Source organism: Agaricus bisporus, assembly GCF_000300575.1.
Source record: "Agaricus bisporus var. bisporus H97 unplaced genomic scaffold AGABI2scaffold_7, whole genome shotgun sequence".
NCBI classification, from domain to species: domain Eukaryota; kingdom Fungi; phylum Basidiomycota; class Agaricomycetes; order Agaricales; family Agaricaceae; genus Agaricus; species Agaricus bisporus.
In genome coordinates, this window is record NW_006267370.1 from 828153 (window position 1) to 845444 (window position 17292).

The 17292-nt window shown below is 47.7% G+C and overlaps 8 protein-coding genes across 8 annotated transcripts; 4 read left to right on the top strand and 4 right to left on the bottom strand.

Annotated features, from left to right (window-relative positions):
* Positions 1–113: 113 nt before the first annotated feature.
* AGABI2DRAFT_152005 (hypothetical protein) lies at positions 114–615 on the bottom strand (the record flags this gene model as incomplete). The annotated part of the gene is made up of 2 exons (XM_006462503.1): positions 114–319; positions 441–615. 2 exons carry the CDS (start codon positions 613–615, stop codon positions 114–116), a joined length of 381 nt encoding a protein of 126 aa, XP_006462566.1.
* Positions 616–1036: 421 nt separating this feature from the next.
* Positions 1037–3690, bottom strand: AGABI2DRAFT_179265 (hypothetical protein). Its single transcript, XM_006462504.1, has 6 exons — positions 2978–3690; positions 2376–2926; positions 1729–2325; positions 1538–1676; positions 1322–1486; positions 1037–1158 (listed from the first exon to the last, which is right to left on the bottom strand). The coding sequence occupies exons 1-6, from the start codon at positions 3660–3662 to the stop codon at positions 1061–1063; spliced, it is 2235 nt and encodes a 744-aa protein (XP_006462567.1). The 5' UTR covers positions 3663–3690; the 3' UTR covers positions 1037–1060.
* A 946-nt stretch (positions 3691–4636) lies between these two features.
* AGABI2DRAFT_193688 (hypothetical protein) lies at positions 4637–5711 on the top strand. Its single transcript, XM_006462505.1, has 4 exons — positions 4637–4869; positions 4935–4993; positions 5052–5398; positions 5459–5711. The coding sequence occupies exons 1-4, from the start codon at positions 4745–4747 to the stop codon at positions 5576–5578; spliced, it is 651 nt and encodes a 216-aa protein (XP_006462568.1). The 5' UTR covers positions 4637–4744; the 3' UTR covers positions 5579–5711.
* Positions 5712–6469: 758 nt separating this feature from the next.
* On the bottom strand, positions 6470–8382 carry AGABI2DRAFT_186458 (hypothetical protein). Its single transcript, XM_006462506.1, has 3 exons — positions 8277–8382; positions 6639–8227; positions 6470–6579 (listed from the first exon to the last, which is right to left on the bottom strand). Exons 1-3 carry the CDS (start codon positions 8358–8360, stop codon positions 6567–6569), a joined length of 1686 nt encoding a protein of 561 aa, XP_006462569.1. The 5' UTR covers positions 8361–8382; the 3' UTR covers positions 6470–6566.
* Positions 8383–8976: 594 nt separating this feature from the next.
* AGABI2DRAFT_72469 (hypothetical protein) lies at positions 8977–9423 on the top strand (the record flags this gene model as incomplete). Its single annotated transcript, XM_006462507.1, has 3 exons — positions 8977–9217; positions 9269–9306; positions 9358–9423. Coding segments are annotated over 3 exons (345 nt in total), but the record flags the coding sequence as incomplete, so codon positions are not given.
* A 953-nt stretch (positions 9424–10376) lies between these two features.
* AGABI2DRAFT_206973 (hypothetical protein) lies at positions 10377–12574 on the top strand. Its single transcript, XM_006462508.1, has 8 exons — positions 10377–10499; positions 10546–10708; positions 10765–10939; positions 10993–11077; positions 11126–11291; positions 11346–11897; positions 11953–12082; positions 12141–12574. The coding sequence occupies exons 1-8, from the start codon at positions 10406–10408 to the stop codon at positions 12531–12533; spliced, it is 1758 nt and encodes a 585-aa protein (XP_006462571.1). The 5' UTR covers positions 10377–10405; the 3' UTR covers positions 12534–12574.
* A 69-nt stretch (positions 12575–12643) lies between these two features.
* On the top strand, positions 12644–15040 carry AGABI2DRAFT_193689 (hypothetical protein; the record flags this gene model as incomplete). The annotated part of the gene is made up of 4 exons (XM_006462509.1): positions 12644–13194; positions 13310–14278; positions 14333–14424; positions 14478–15040. Coding segments are annotated over 2 exons (1247 nt in total), but the record flags the coding sequence as incomplete, so codon positions are not given.
* Positions 15041–15201: 161 nt separating this feature from the next.
* On the bottom strand, positions 15202–16957 carry AGABI2DRAFT_206983 (hypothetical protein). The gene is made up of 5 exons (XM_006462510.1): positions 16898–16957; positions 16786–16844; positions 16250–16733; positions 15794–16200; positions 15202–15745 (listed from the first exon to the last, which is right to left on the bottom strand). The coding sequence occupies exons 1-5, from the start codon at positions 16931–16933 to the stop codon at positions 15277–15279; spliced, it is 1455 nt and encodes a 484-aa protein (XP_006462573.1). The 5' UTR covers positions 16934–16957; the 3' UTR covers positions 15202–15276.
* Between the last annotated feature and the right edge of the window lie 335 nt (positions 16958–17292).

Genomic DNA, 17292 nt, shown 5'->3' on the forward strand with positions numbered 1-17292 from the left:
TGCCAAGCTTTCAATAGCACCTGGAGAACTTCATAGCACTCGTGCTTCGTCGACAGGTCGAAACAAGCACTCCGTCATTTCGTGACTACATGCCGTCTTGATTGTGTTCTGCTCTACGATGTTCTAGGCACTCCAGGTGGTGGTTGTGGTTCGAGAATGAGGAGAGCCCGCCTGATACGTTCTTCATAACTGAGTGTCATTAGGGATGCCGATTGCCGCACTAGCGTCAGCGCAGCCATCATCTTGCCCACAGTGACATGATTCTTGGCTTGCCATTCGTATGGCATTCCAGCTAGAAGAAAATTGGCAGTCTCTTCGTCTAATCCGAGTGCGGCAAAAATCACCAAAAAGAGGAGCAGCAAGAAAGCGGCAGGTAGAGGGGAAACATTTATAAGCTCCCTTTTACCCTCCCGCGGCTGATGACTAGACAGATTACGCACCGCTTGGTTCTGCCGTCTCCCAATTCACACCAATCTGCAACCGGCTGATATGTACATCATTACATCCGTCGTCATGACAGACACCTCCACCGGGTACTTCATATCGACAGAGTTGTCGTGACGGATCGATAGATCTCATGGCCGTGGCGAGCTTCAAGGATTGTAGGTCGAGCATGACTGGACTGGAAGAAGGTGAGTCAAAGTCAGAGGTGATTACACCATTCAAATCAAGATGTTTATGGGACGGTGTGTCTGAAGAAAAAGAATCAAAAGCAGATGGTTGTGGGGTCATTCGGGTACGTAGAAAGGGGTAGTTAGAGAGAGTCGACTGATAAGGTTGAAAAGACCGATCCGGGAGAGTTGACGATAGATTAGAAAGAAGCTGAGGCTCGAGTGTCTGATCAGGTGTATCCGGTATGACCTGGAAAAACAACCAAGTTAGCGCGTTACCCAGCAATGACCGAGGGATTGCCTGTCAGGGAATTAAAGTAAAGAGAGACGTACCCGTGCCGACAGCGGTAACGCTAGGTCGGCATCAAGAATTGATGGGCTAGAGACATCTTCGTTCTTATCGATGGCTCCCACGTTGAAATGTGCCTGTAGACGTGTGCGTAGGTGAATCAGCACGAAAGAAACAGAATTTTGTCGTCAGAATGGTCTGCAGAAGTGCAGCGAGAGTGAAAGCTCCTTGCCAGCTCATATATCTGTGCTTGGGACCCTTACCATATGTGGGAATCAAGGATAAAGGTGCAAGAAAAGAAAAACCAGAGCAAAGAACAGTAACAGACGGAAAGACCCGCAATAAGGTGAATAAGGGAATGAGCAACGAGATGAGCAATGAGAGAATACACAAGGATGAGAAAATTACGCGGTACACACACCTCCTGGAGATTTATCTGAGCAATCTGAGCGAGTGTCAGACACACTAGAGTCACCTGGATAAACCAAAGTCAGTGAAGAGAGGCAGATATGCGGGCCTAAAAGTTGAGAACCGATGGTAGTCATAATGTTGTCATCAACGTTGGGTGCGTCCTGGCGACAGAGACCTGGCGAAGTCGCGTTATCAGGGCAGGCCGAATACGGAGACTTGAACGCACTCATTTGAAAGTTTTGATCCGAGATAGGTTGTTCAGTGGGTGATGACTGCTCCCTGTCTGATTCCTGAGAGCTATCTCCGGGAGCAGACATGGGGAGATCAGTTTGATCGTTAATGGATATGGCAGTCATCTTTGCCAGCTCGAGCAGAAATGAGTGAGTCCTCTTGGTGGAGAAAAGTAAATAACCTTACAGCTTTCCGCTTTATATTCTGTTCCATTTGCGCAATCTCTTCTCGCATCTTCAAGATTTGAAGTTCGAGAGCAGTGGCTTCTGGAGAAGGCGTCACATTAGCTAATCTCATTCTATTGGAATGAGGGGGAATCGGGGATGATCTTGACGAATTACGAGACACATGGGAGCTACGAGGGACTGCCCGCTTAGCAAAATTAAGGGGATCAGGATAGGAATCGTCATCTTCGCTGTCACTAAGATCTATGATGCATCGACGCATGCTGACGATGTTGGAAAAGTTCATGCTGGATCGCGACCTTCTGCTATTCAACGAAGGTTCGCCGTTTGAAGAGGAGAGAGAATCCTCCACATCAACGAAATCGGAAGCTACAGGTCGCCGCACACCTCTGTTTCGATAGGGTCGCACAAAAGTTGACTCAGACGGTAGCTGAACTTGAGCAGGGAACGAAGAGCTACTATCTCCCGAAGTCGGTGGCGTGAGGTAGGTGCTTGAAGGGGGTGAGGCAGTTGGGACCGATTCGGTCCGCGGGATGCCTAGTCCGGGTATATCATCCACATCCTTGAGTTCCTGTTGAGAGGCTGAGGGAGGTTCTACCTAAAACACGGTGTTATAATCGAGTATCAAACGATTTCAAATAAACCCACTTGGCTTCCAGGTTCAATACTCTTCAAAAAGCTTTCGACAGTTTCATTAGGGGCCAGAGATGCCATTTGGATATCAGATGGTCGAGGAGTCGGGGGGTACGCATCGATAGAGCGTCTAGCTTTACGAGATGCTAATACAGCGTTCTTGCGAGCAAATAACTCTTCACGCCGCTGGCGTTCCATGTCTTCAAGTTTCTGGGTAGTCGGTGCTGAATTAGGAATTGACGGATTGACGCGCGACGCCGAACTATCAGAGATCTCCAAAGGGGCGAGTAATCCAGGTTGTTGCAGATCTACGACTGGGCCACTTGTCGGGGAAGCAATTTGAACGTCATGTGCTTCTTCACCATGTGCTGGCAATTCACTTGAAAGAACGTTGTTGTCATGTAGCGGTCCAGCCAGATTCGGTGGAAGTTTGAGGTTGAGATCAGTGAAGACGTAGTAAATCAACTCTCTGCTTAATCCACATTCAACCAAGTACTGAGGAGGTACACCCCAGCCAAGTAAATCGAGTACGATGTCTTTCGCCGTATCATATTCCATTCGATTCACTAAGTAAGGCAGGCATCAAGACGGATTCACGGGTGGAACGGAAGACTTACTGTTCAGACCAGGACGAACGTCGCGGCGATCAAGGTCCTCGAAGGGGAAATAATGGTTTTCATGAGGTACGCTCTCTTGGGGAGAAACACTTAGGAAATACGGTGGAGGAGTGCTCGTAGGAGGTTCATGACCGATGTCCAAGATAGGATATGGTCCTTCGGCCATGTGAACGGACGATGTAGGAGACCGAGATGAAGGCGACGAAATCCTGTTAAGGAGAGAGGGTACAGGGGATCCTGTCAGTGATGACATAGATGTAACTGCTTGTCGATCGGCCTGGACATATAGGGGGACATTGTCGGGTTGATCCAAGGTGGGCTTCGACAGGTTAGCAGCCGCTACGGGAGACTCTTCGTCACTAATTTCTCCTTCCTCCCGCATATCCACGTCCGTTTCATGTAAAGTCGGCGCAGACGGTGCAACATGGAGGGCGCTGGTCGATGGAGAAGGCACTGGAGCAGACACCGATGGGACTTCAGACGAGTTGTCATCTTGACCATAATCAAGCTGAAAAATATCCTGGGGCCCAGGCCGTGAGAGGGGAACTGCTTGGGGTTTGTTAAACGTTGGCCGCCGCTTTTTGCCCAATTTGAGAGTTCTGAGGGCTGCAGCCCGCAGCGAGTCCGCATCGGCCGCCGAGCCATGAGAGATCAAGGGAGATCCTGGCGAAGAGGTGGCCATCATGGTAGAGTAGTATCGAGAAGAACAAAGCGAGGAAAGATTGAAGAACAAGCGCTCCAGCCTCCAGCTACGTACCTTCGTGGGACCACGTGCGTCTTACACATCGCGCACGGACCCGTTCTTCTCCCCTTCTGGTATTCTCTTTCTGGAACATCATACGCACGAAAGTCCAAATTCTCAGCCTGCGGTATCTGGGTTGCAGGACTTTACGGAACAAATAGCTTTGGTGGGCCCGCTGTGAGCTAGTTGCTGTGGCTCATGATATGACTAAGCGAAAGGTTCTAATGTACATATCAATGTACTCGACGTCGTCAGAAGACGATTCGGATCGGATGCATTACAAGGCACCTGTTCCCAAAAATTCTGCTCTTGGTTTGGATACGTCTTACATGGATCAATCGTCAGTGCCTTCCTATCCGACAAGTCATTAGGAGGTTCGGCTTTCGCGATGGCTAGCATTGCTCACGGGAATCAAAGAACAACTAGAGGGACTTATCTGAATCTCTGTATCAGCTCGGATCAACCTTCACCGTGATATCATTGGCTCATTGAATGGCCTGGGGCATCCTTCGAAGATCAAATGGCTGTGGACCGAGCGAAGAGTGTCCTGTTCTTACACAAGGAATGTACTCAATGACCTGTGGAATGTAGCATAAGGAGTGATTCGACATATGCTTTGTGTTGGCTAGAGGCGAATCTGTTTACTGTTCTCGAGAGGCACATGCCCTTTTAGGCAGTGTATTTTAAAATAACTGCTCTGATAGCCTAGTTAACAAAACCCACGCCATCTGGAGGGAACTCATAACACCCGAGTGTATGATCCACGATTGGCCGTAGCCTCGTGTGAGTTCGTCTGCTCAAAGGACCTAACGAAGCACTTCTTGGGAGCTGTATACATTTACCCTGCGGCGAATGCCTTTTCGCATTATATCTGACATCATATTGTTGGTCGGCGGTTTGACATCGAGTGGTCATATGCTTGTCGCAACCACGAGTGGGGGCGGCCACCTCAACTGCAATTTCAGAATATAAAGGGGGTTAATTGGCGGACAACCCAAGCATATCAAACCCCCATCTCCACCACCATGTCCGAAGCTAAACATCCTACAATCGAATTACTGTCATTCAAAGCATCAGAGGCGATGCTGAACGATGAATCTCTCATAAATCCCGTCCTAGACGCCGTACGAAAAGCCCAAGGCTCCCAACAGTAAGTCCTCGGTCGTTGTGATCGGCGATTCCTGAGTTTATCTCATCTTGAACTCCCACCTGAAGTATATATGTTGGGAAATGTGTAGATGATGGAGAGACTAACACTAGATTCGTTTTCGTTAGTGCGTCCAATTTCATGTCACGCGCTCTGGATAATGTGCTGATACCTTATCTCAATAGCTTGGGACAGTCGTGCAGACCACAAGCGTCTGGAAGAAGATGCACCAGTTTACGAACAACTTCTTAAAGATTTCACCAAATGTGCGGATGGCGCGGCAGGCTTTAACGTGTTCCATATCGTCTCCAGCGACGATCCCACTATGGTTTTCAAAGCACCCGTCACCGAAATCGCCCAGGTTCAGGTCAAAGGAGACGGTTCATCCCCCGTACTCAAGCAGCTTTTCTTGAACTGGGCTGAAGCCACCCGTAACGCTCCTTCTGCAAAAGAGTACCAGCCTTTCGTGTGTGGGCAGTCATTGGAAAAGACCGATATTCATTATATGATTGGAGGATGGGCTACCAAGGACGTAGGTCCTTTCATGTCTTCTATCCTTAAAGTACGGTAAACTGATCTTCCATTTTCATAGCACCATTACCACTGTATTGATAAAGAAGTAAATTATGAGATTGGGCTACTGGCCGACCAGACAGAAAAGTTGACTGTCCGCCATTGCATCGTGACGGAGTACGGTGTCGGGAGTCAATGAAAACCGTTGAATCAAAGGAACCCAGGTAATCGAGACCTATAAAGTAGCTTGTTACAATGCAATTGTGCGTTCACTGGTGATCAACATCAGGAAGAGGGGAGATTTGCGGGGTAGCTATAATTATCTATATTATATTTAGTTATGACCATTAGACTAATCTACTCCCGGATTCATTCGCGAAATTGAGTTTACTTTTGGCGGCAATATCAGGTAGGTAAATTCGTAGCAATGAAATCTCACAATATAGACTGTACTGTCCCGCCTTCTAAACTTCTATCTTTCTCCGGGAGATGCCAGGTCCCCTGTGATTTAATCTACCCACTAGTATTCCAGCGTCTAAACCAATGCAAAAGTGGGAACATATAGTGTCGATTAGCTCCAACAAATACGCCAGTACAGCTCTAACTTTCCCCTTCACCGAAGTCGTTGGAGGAATTGTCAGGCACAATTGGTATTACAGTATTTGAGAAGGCCACTGAACTTCCGTTAAAGCTGTTTAGCGAACCCCTGTAGCCAACCATGAGTCGATGCTCCTACTAGGGAGAGTGCCGACGCCTTTTGTTTCCTCGGCGGATGGAGGTTTGTAGAGGGAATTTTCTTTTCTTTTATCTTTGCGTTACCCAAACTTTACAAGTGGATGTGCATGGCAGAACCATGCCAAATGGTCCACGACAAGCTGCGATACGGAGATCATGCAAATTGGCGCGCTGATTGAGCTGAATTTCAGCAGCTGCACCACGAAAAGGGGATCTCTCGAAATAGTTCGCCGGGTTTAGAAGGGCACGAGCAACCGATCCTTGTCTCCAGTACTGGCTTATTGACGTTGGCGTCGTATGTTCGTGGTTAAACTTTAAAAATGAATCCAAGATACAAGGGCTGAATGACTTCGAGAAAGCTCGAAGACGACATGATATCAAATTGGCCGAGGAGTTATCGATAAAATGCATGGATAGTTCGCAGGCGTTATACACTTTTGTCCCGGCAAATTTCAAATTCCATTTCTAAATACAACTAGTCAATACACAAAATGACGTCCAAGCCGAAGTAATATGCCACTTACATTCGCTTCGCGGAATGCCTTTGCTTCTGCCCTCGAGATGAATTATAAATACAGCTAACCTCAGCCACATGCTCTCTGAACCAAGGCAGCCACCTCGAGTCGATCTCTGGACATCCATTCATCTTCAAGACTTCTAATTTGTTTACCGTTGCCGCCGTTGCCGCAGAGCCACCCTCCGCTTCGTCATCTGTTCCTCCTTCAATAGTCGAAAGACGGAGTCGTTGTTGGATTAAAGCATGTAAGGTGGACGTCTGCATATCTGGACAATTCGAGACATCCAGATATCGAAGTCGGGGGCATAGGCAGGGGAGACCACCTGGCTGATCTTCTTTGACTAAAAAATTAATAGTCGGATTTGCGTAAATGCCATTCAGTGTGATTGTTTCGAGCGTTCGGGCCGACCCGAGTATGGTATCAAGAGTCGTTTGGTCCAATGGCACCTTCTTCAGGCTAATATCCGTCAGAGATGGAAATTCTGAGCTCAGAAACGCTGTAATTCTTGTATCCACGAAGGACTCAAGGAGCAGCTTTTGAAGAGCTGGAAAACTGCATTGGAGAATTTGTGAAGCCCCAACTGTCGCGATCATTTCAAGAGTTTTCAAGCTTTGAAAGACAGGGTAATCATTTTCCCATATGTGTAGTACAGTGTTTCGGGGTGCTAGGTAGCAATTGTCAAGATGTAGCAACTCAAGCTGAGAGTTATGGACCAGCGAATTGAAAAAGGGCTCATGTGAGTCCCCATCTAGAGTACACTTTTCGAGATAGAGACTTGCAAGACACGTGTATGATTGCCGCGGTGTCAGCGAATAGAATTTAGCACGGTGAATCGAGAGGGATTTCAGCTCCGGTAAGGAGAACAAGTATTCTCCGCCATTATCTCTTCCTGCGCTGATTTCGAGGTCTTTGAGTTGCGAGAACATTAATCGAGGATCAATGTAAGTCTCAATATTCAGCGAATGTATCCTGCAGACGCGTAGATACGACCAATCTATGTCATCAAGGAAACTGGGTTTTCCGATGGGACAGTAGGAATCAAGAACATGCAGCTCCCGGATACGTTTTCCTGCTCTTTCGAGCCACAGTGATGCCTTTTTCTCGGGACGTGCCTTCGACAGAACAAGCGTATGCCAAAGACTTGGTGCCTCCCAGATGACCTGCCGCCAGAAGGCGCAGATCTGCAGCAGGGTGATAATTCGCGCATAATTGTCTGTCAGGACCATTTGGAAAATTTCCACGTAAATCTCTACAGGCATTTGGGTGATATAGCTCCGCATTGCCTTTGCACGTTCAGCTAGCACTCGTTGGGTATTGGCGATTTCCTGTCTTAATTTCGACAACTCGCCGTGTCGAGTGAGATCCTCCGGTTTAATACACGCGAGAGCACGATCGACCATCGTGAGGGAGGCGTCGAGTTTGTGGGTTTTCATGAAGAGTCGGGCGGCACGCGCATAGCCATGCCACCGCTGGGGCGCCAGACTAATGGTGGTTTTTGCATCATGGAGCGCGTCTTTTGGCTTGTCGAGATTTGTGTATACTGCTGCGCGTGAATCGTAGAGGATATACTGTTTTTCGCCACCATTGGCGAGTGCCTGTAGATGATGTATATTAGCACTATCCAGCGCGCAGCATTATGTGTACCTGATTGAATTGTTCCAGAGCTTCGGGAAACTTGCCTTGCTTGAACAGCGCTGTCCCTCGTTCGAAATGTTGTTTCCAAAGCATGGATGCGAGTGGTCGAAGAATGAATAAAGCGGGATAAGATAAACAAGTTCCCAGGCAACGAATAAGCCAATTCATCTAAACAGCTTCACACCCTACTGTCATTTCCATTCATATGGCTGCTTGTCTTCGTTTTACGCGCAGAGTATGTCCCCGGTATTTCTAATGATTACGTATACTTAAAAGCCATAGGTTTGGAAGAGTTTTGTAGAAAACAAAGGTCTGTTGGCCTTTTTGGCGCCATACGGTGATGCCGATCGAGGATGGGGTCATAGCCGACACTCTTCATCCCAGGACATGACTCTCAGTGCTTTCCTCATGTAGGTATAGTATGAATGCACTGAATATTCGATGGTGACTAGCGTTCAACAGCTACAAATTCATCGGGCGGTACCCGGATGCGTCGAAAGCTCGTTAAAAATCGAGCAATCTAATAGTAAGTTGGGGTGTTCCTCGTATAAGTATCCTATTGACGACGACCTGAATTCCAGCAAACCGTGTCGGGGTGCGTACTTCTACTCTCTATTGACAACAGTATGACTTACGCTCCATTCTGTGGTAATAGACAGGTAAGGTTTCTCGCGCCATCCGGTTAACAAAGGTTTAATGGAAGTCCGTCATTGCAGTCCACGGAGGCCTCGTCCTCTCGCTGACTGATACCCTCGGATCCTTAGCTGTCGCTACAAAGGGACATTACATGACAGGGGTTTCTACTGACATTGGCACATCCTTCGTTCGGCCCGCTGGTCGAGTCGGGGACGTGCTGTATGCTAAAACGACTTTGACCGGGATGGGCAAGCAACTAGCGTATACTCGTACAGATTTTAAAAACGAGAAAGGAGATTTGGTTGCTTATGGATGTACGTCAAGTTATATCCAACTATGTTTTCGCTGAGAGATAGAATATTTAGATCATACTAAATACGTTGGCAAGTCCTCTGTGCACGAGGTAAGACGGCTCAGAGATTATATTCTATGATTCTGACATGACTGCGAGCAGAAGAATGTGAAGTTGTCAGAGGACGGAGAGAAAGTGTTGGAAGGAGAGGATATTCACGTCGAGTAGATAGATTATTGGATTGCCGGATTGCCGGAGTCCGGGTCAATGAATGGCACGCGTCAATTGTCAACTTGAGTGCTGGCTTCCGTTCCTCCACTTACACCATGGACATCCACACCTCCGTGCCACCCTCCTCTAAACGCATGTCACATTCCCGTGGATCACAGCGTAGTCGTGGTCCCTTCGTGAATCCTCCGTCAATTTATACCAACCCAAGTCCTGTAACGTCGCGAGGCGACTCTCCTACCAACCTACGCTCCCAAGGGCTGGCAGGAACTTACGGTGGATATTCGGGACCATACAGAATGACTCCCGGAAAATCTCAACCACCCCAGTATGTCCTTTGTTCGCCTGATTTTAGCTTTTCAACTGGTGTGAAAGATACTCAAATCGTGCGGGTAGGAGAAAGCTAGATATCCTAGCACCTGTACCGAGGAGGCACCTCATTGATAGTAATGCAAGTTCGACGTGGCTAGGAGCCAGGGGTGGAGAAGATTCAGATCCCAGAAATTCCGAGACGGTTACTCCTCCATTATCCTCAGCAAACCTTTATTCTCGAGAGACATCACTTCCTCCCGACTCGCCGCCGAAGTCAACGTTATATTCTGTTCATCATCAACATTCACCTACACGCGCTCGGTCACCACGGCTGTTCCGCGATTCATCAGCAAACCATACTACCGCTCCAGCCGGGACTACGAAGATTTTGGCACAACAAGAACTTGGTGTATCAACCTCGAGTCCAAGTTTCGTATCACCGCAAGGCGGTCAAACGCTTCGGAGTAGAAGGCTCTCGGACCAGTCGTTTAGTACATTATTTCTTAATCAACAGCTTCATGCGAAGGAACGTGAAAAGGAAGGTAGTGTTGGTCTGCTGCGTTCGAGCCATTCTTCGTCGACTCTCCTCCAGCGGCGTCAACATAGACATGGCCAGGAAGTAGGCGAGGAAAGAGAAAAAGAGGGGATAGGTAGGGCGTGGATAAGGTGGATGCATAAACGTGGAATCCGAGCTTGGATTATTCCATTACTTGTGTTCACGTCAACCTTGGTCAAGTTTTGCATCAGCTTAGGCTCGTATTCTGGTACGCCCTCGTTTTGTTCACAGAGGAGTCAACTCAAGGTTTGCAGGCCACAGTACGCCACCCATGTATGGAGACTATGAAGCGCAAAGACATTGGATGGAGTTGACCTTGCATTTGCCTTTCCGTCTATGGTATAGTTATGACCTCCAGTATTGGGGTTTAGACTATCCTCCTCTAACGGCATATGTCTCTTGGATATGTGGCGTGATGTAAGTCTCTTTCCTCATGCTTCCAGTTCTATTCATTAATATGTCCGATGAAACAGTGCGCATTGGATAAATCCAACATGGGTCGCGCTGGATGCTTCTCGAGGTATTGAAACTGAAGGAAGTAAAATATTTATGAGATCTACCGTCGTCGCATGGGACATGCTAGTCTATGTCCCTGCACTTCTGGTGTTTTCGAGGGTATGGCACGGAAACCGATCCGGCCGAACGCAGGTGAGTCGTTTTTGTCTTTAGCCATGAGCATCCATGCTTAAAAATAAACATAGGAACTGGCTCTGTTAACGTTGCTCTTCCATCCAGCCCTTCTCTTGATTGATTTTGGTCACTTTCAGTACAACTCGGTCATGCTTGGTACGGGAATTTTACTGATAACTTTTGTTTGTCCTTATCCTGATCTAGGTTTTACCGTACTTGCGATGAATTTCTTTGCTACCGGACAAGATCTGGCTGGTGCTGTATTTTTCACCTTGAGCCTCGGCTTCAAGCAGATGGCCTTGTATTACGCTCCCGGTATCGGTTCATATTTGCTGGCAAGATGTGTATTTCTCGGTATTCCGGGTCCTGGGTATGTTTTCTTATACTTTCATAATGACCACGCTGAGTATTTTCGTCTCGAAAGTTTTAAACACTTCACGCGCCTTGCCATTACCACCATCTCTTGCTTCATGGTCCTTTTTCTGCCATTCTACCTCCCACCTTTCGCTCCATCTTTCATGCACATTCTGAATCCCATTTCACGGATATTCCCGTTCAATCGGGGTTTGTTTGAAGACAAAGTTGCAAATTTTTGGTGTGCGAGTAATGTGGTACTCAAGTGGCGCGAGCGTGTGAGCAGGAGTATGTTGGTCAAGTTTTCTGCCGGTTTGACTGCACTTGGATTTTTGCCAAGCGTAGGTGTTATGTTAAATTCGGGATGGAGGATGCGTATGTCTGCCGCTTCAAATGTTGCGGAGAGAGAGCAAGAGGATCAAGAGAAGCAGACGCCCTTTCTTCCGCTTCTGCCGTACGCGCTATTGACATCGTCTTTTTCATTCTTTTTGTTCTCGTTCCAAGTTCACGAGAAAACCATACTTGTTCCGTTGTTGCCTATGACGCTCTTATTGTCTGGTGCTCCTGTGGACTCATCAGTCTATGCATGGGGCGTGTTGGTCAATAATATTGGCGTCTTCAGGTGCGTAGATGCAGCTACTAACCATATGATCTTTTCGTTGATGATTCGGATATAGCATGTGGCCACTACTCAAAAAAGATGGACTCGGTTTTCAATATATTGCTTTATTAATTCTTTGGAATCGAATCATTGGATACAATCCACTTCGTTTACCATCTGGCACGCTTGTGCAGCTACTCTCGCTCGTGAGTGCCTTTCCTTCAATATTATAGCGCAAGCAGATTGAAATGATTCTGAATATAGGTTACATATACTGCAGCAATAGGACTTCATGTTCTAGAGTTCTTCTTCAACCCACCGTCACGGTATCCCGATATATACCCAGTCCTGAATGTGCTCATAAGCACACCTGTGTTCGTTCTGGCGTGGCTATGGAGCATCAAGTGCGGAGTTGAAGTGGGCTGGGCGATTGGTGGACCGGGGCCTGCCTCAGCTAGCCCAACATCGGCATCGACCACAGGGGATTCGATTGGCAGGAGAGCGGGGAGCGTCGGCCTAGGTGCGGGCGAGGAGGGTGTGGTTATGGAGGGAAGTTTCCGGCAGAAAGGAGGTAGGGCAGTGAGCCTTGGAACTAGCCAAGTTAATCGGCGGAAGAAAGTCGGGGTGAAGAGTCGGATGGGTGAGGAGTGGATGTAGATTAAACGCAGTATAACGTTAATTGATCCCAAAGTTGTTTGAAGTGGAGTGAGATCACGTGCGGCTATCATTTGCAGCGCGAGGTATTGCATTGCGTTCCTTGTCAATCGCAATGCTCGCCGCTGCAGCTCGAAGGCCATCGCTCGCCACCGTCGTCCTCGTCCGCCGCTTTGCTACAGAACCAGTCGCTGCAGGCAGTAACTCTCATTCCTCGTCGCCCCCTCCACCACTCCCGACTTCCAAACCCCGATCTCACCTCTATCCTCATCCTCGACCCGCTAAATCTCAGCAGCTACCCCGCAATTCTAATTTACCCCGACTACCTCCTACATTTGGTCGTAATCAATTGTTACCCGTGACAGATGCCACACGAGCGCTGCTAGAGGATGTCGTGGCCAAGTTCAATGCACCTATACGATATGCCTTTGCATATGGGTCAGGGGTGTTCGAGCAAGATGGTCGAGAACAAGATGCCGAAACACCGATGTTGGATTTTATGTTCGCAGTGACCCATCCAGCGCATTTTCACTATATCAATATGCAACAGTACCCGGCACATTACCCCATGCACGCGAGAATGCTTGGGTCGAGTTATGTCGAGAGAGTAGAGGATATAGGGCCAGGAGTATGGTTCAATGCCTACGTCCCTATGAACGGTAAAGTAAGCTATCCATTTCTTTTCTTCCTCCCTCTCCGTCTTTTCGCGAGCTTGTTGAGCGGAGGGTCGGGAAGTGTTCGTGTCGCCGAGCTGACTCGCGGAATTTTGATCCGATTAGGTGATCAAATACGGTGTCACCAGCATTGATAACCTATGCAACGATCTACTCAATTGGCGCACTTTATACCTGGCCGGTCGCATGCATAAGCCTCTACGGATCATCAAAGACGATGCTCGTGTACGATTAACCCAACAAGTCAACCTCACGTCCGCAGTACGCGCGGCACTCCTTACACTCCCGGATCAATTCTCGGAAACGCAGCTGTTTGAAACTATCGCTGCCATTTCATATAATGGTGATCCAAGAATGGTTCTTCCTGCGGAAAACCGTGGAAAGGTTGGGAATATTGTGCGTAAACAGGGACCGCAATTTAAAGAATTGTATCAACGACTTCTGGTTGGACTTCCTGGGACTCATTGGCCGACACATTTGAATGGAATCAAGCAAGACACGAGTCCCCATGCTAGAACCTACCATCTTCGCAAATTACCGCATAACTTGCTGATTCGGGTCCGGAGTCGGTTTTCGGAAAGGGGTGTGAGTGAAGAATTGTTGAAAGAGGATGAGAATGCCTATTGGTTAAAGTTGACCGCGGATGAAGAAGTGTTGAGGAAGGTGATTATGGAGGAAATAGGTAAGATTGTTAGGGGTCCTGCGACGGTGCAGTCGATGAAGGGAATTGTAACGGCTGGCATCGGGAAGAGCATCAAATATGGTACGACGAAGATTGGCAAGTGGTGGAGCGGTTCGTGAATGTGTACGCGCAGGGCGACGACCATTGACCTCTGTTTAGTATGATGGGATACCTCTCATATTGGCATTGCATTGCATCATCCCTTATCCCTTTTCGAAATTTCTACTACCCCACTCTTTTAACTTAGTATCTATTGCACAGTATGACCGCGACGGAATTACTTTATGTAGGGATTTTAATAGACTTTGTAGTAAAATTTGGGCTGGACGCGAGTACAAGTACAGATCAAATAAGTTGAATATCATGGAGCCGTATATGGCACGATATGACACCTGAAACGAGCTGCTGTTAGTCGACATCATCGAGTCATAGACGACAAGAAATACCCCAGCATGCCCCGTCCTCCCCAGCCTTGGCGGGGCGTCAGTGTCAGATACTTCTGTTCCCCAGAACGCCTAATTCGGATGATAATATGTTTCTAGTACACAAATATATATCAGTCAGCACAGAGAAGACAAGACTCGGACGCACATCCTCATTCTGCGATACGAGGGTAGCTAATGGCGCTAGAGACGAAGGAGGTTCAAAGGAAGATTTGACGAGATTGCCGAATTTAAGGATGAGATCTTCCCTCTGCATACCAGCCTCCGCAGCAGGACTTCCAGGAGAAATACCATCCACTCTCGCGAAAGGTACCAAATCATCTTGTTGTGTTCCCTGCTGCTCCTGGTTTTCCATGCTCGAATCAGGTTCAGCAGGTTTAGCATAAACTTCTTCCAAAAATCTCCCAGCCTCATTCATAACATCTCTCAAATCGTTTCGTAATTCGATTATCCTCACCCTAGCTCTTCGTACTGCGTAAATATCGATGTCGGCGCGTGGAAATCCTTCGGCGTCGACGAGAGGTGTGGTCATGTCGATGTTGTTGGCTTGGAGGATGGATATTTGAGATTGAATTTCGGTTTCGATGGAGGATTTTTTGAGGATGAGGGCTTGGGCTTGGGTGGCGGGCGATGCTGGAGGAGAAGGAAGAATGAAGCCCATTCTTTTATGATTGTAGGTCGGTGGATGGTGGTCGTTAAAGTGAGTTTGTGATTATCTGGTGACGTAATGCATGGGTTTGATGCTGCTTTAATCATTTAGAGTCGTCGTCAATCTGACATCGGATGCTCGCTATACCTCTACAAACCCAGCTTTATCAAACTTAGTAGTCAGTGATTTCACGGTCTTGTAATATCAATGCCTCTGTCGCCTTGCGCATGCCATCTTCAGGTCCGCATTACAGGATTATATACATACATAAACACTTGTTACGAGTCTGAGTACACTATCATTCCTTCTCTTCACTCTCGCCTTGACCTGTCATATCTCGAACCCCCTTCTGCGAGAAGCTCAATATTCCTGCCATATCCAAGCTGTTAACCACATTTTCGGCTGTTGTAACATCCATTTCACCAAGGACTTTGTTGACTTCTTGAAGATCACCTCCTTTAAGTGCTTCCTGAAATTCTTCGGGGAAGGTGGAATAGATATCCCAACGCAACTGCAGTGCTTTACGGACTTCCTCTATGTCGAGAGTCTCTGTACCGGGTCCCTCCAGTGAGAGGTGCTCGGGAGGTGGACCATCGGGAACGTCAAACTCGATTTTCACGTTTGGATCTTCTGCGACAAGTTGTATTTGTTCCCTGCCTGCATTTGCGGTTTCGCTGGTTATTCGAACCCTTTCGACGAGATGATTATAGGTCCTTTCAAAATCGTCAAGGAAAATCTTTTCGGCACGCTTGTCGCCGGTTATCATTCTAAGGCTAGCCGTTATGATCATTCTTTGACAGAAGCAAGTAGCTTACTTTTTGAAGAACATGCGAGGACCGTCCGCGCCAAGTTTTTCACAATACTGTAGGAGCATGCTTTGATGTATACATTGTTTTGCGTATTTTGTTCTACCGTCGCCCTGAGCTGTGAACGCGGCAACGAGTAGAGCATCGGAAGCACCATCGACATAAACATCCCGATGATTCTGAATGTATTCCCATGACTTTTGATACTCCCCCAATGGAATCTTTGCAAAACCTTCCAGAGCAGGTGTGAGTTCAGGAAGGTCGGTTTCCTCCTCGTCGGAGGCAACCTCTGGCTCAGCTGCCGGAGCAGCTGATGATGATGCACTAGGGTTCAGTACCTCAATTGTTGTTTCTTGAGCCTTTTTCTTCTGTTTGGGTTTTGTGATGGACTGTGGCTCTGGCTTGGGAGGCACATACTACAAGCATTGTTCAGTTCAAGGCATTGCGAGCAAGGGTTGCAAGTACCTTGTTGTCGAAACCTTCATGAATATCTTCGCTTGTAATCTTCCTTTTCTGCTCTTGAACTTCTTCCTCCAGCTCTTGTTTCTTTTTGTCGATTTCTTTCCGTAGTTCCTTTACATGCATACCCATCTCATCAGCGAGCTCTGAGCCCAACCTAGCCTCCTTTTCTGATTCTGAAAGATTCAGCATAGATATGCGCTTCTTCACGGCATCCGTAACACCCCTCAGTAAGATGAGGAGCATGCCGTCGTATGTCTGCTCTGATTTTGACGAGTCGTTTCCAGGGGGACATTCCTTGGAAGGATTCTTCTCGAGCTTCTCGACGAGGGAATTGAAATAAGATAACTGTTGATCTGACTTTGCCAGCTTATCGGCGATCTCTTTCACGCGCGGCAAAAGGACATTATCACAATTGATATTGGCCTCGAGCAGTGAAATCTTATATTTGCGTTCTTCTCGCTTTTCGTGAATGTCGCGTTGACGCCACCTCCATGCATCATTTGAGACCAGGTTGAGATTAGTCTAGTCTCGAAACTTACCTGACGAGCGAGCGGTGATCGACGTTGGGATGTCCTTCGATATCTGAATCATCAGAGACCTAATCGGCCAGGCTTCAGATGGCAGAGGCCAAGACAAGCCGCAGAGAATTACCTCGAGCTGGTCCCATTTGGAGTAGTTGAGTGGCATTGTTGAATGTTGAGAGAGAGAGAGAGAAAGAGGCTGGGACTGTATGCATCTATATTCCCATTAATAGAAAGCCTTTGTCTGCTTCACTCCTGCAGAAAGTTCTCGAAACTTCAACGTCCATTTCGTGCCTCATTGTTCTTTTCTTTGGCGTTACTGAACATGTTCAAGTATTGGATGCTACCGTTGACCACTTCCATCCCAGCAGAATCGAGAACTTGACTGGTGTTTATCGTTGTTTTTTCCAAGATATCTTGCCTTCAGTTGCTCCCATGACCTCGTCCCCAACGATGACCGACTCTGACACGCAGGACAATCAAGTTCTCGGGAAGCGAGCACGACAGGGAGAAGTTGAGGGTGGC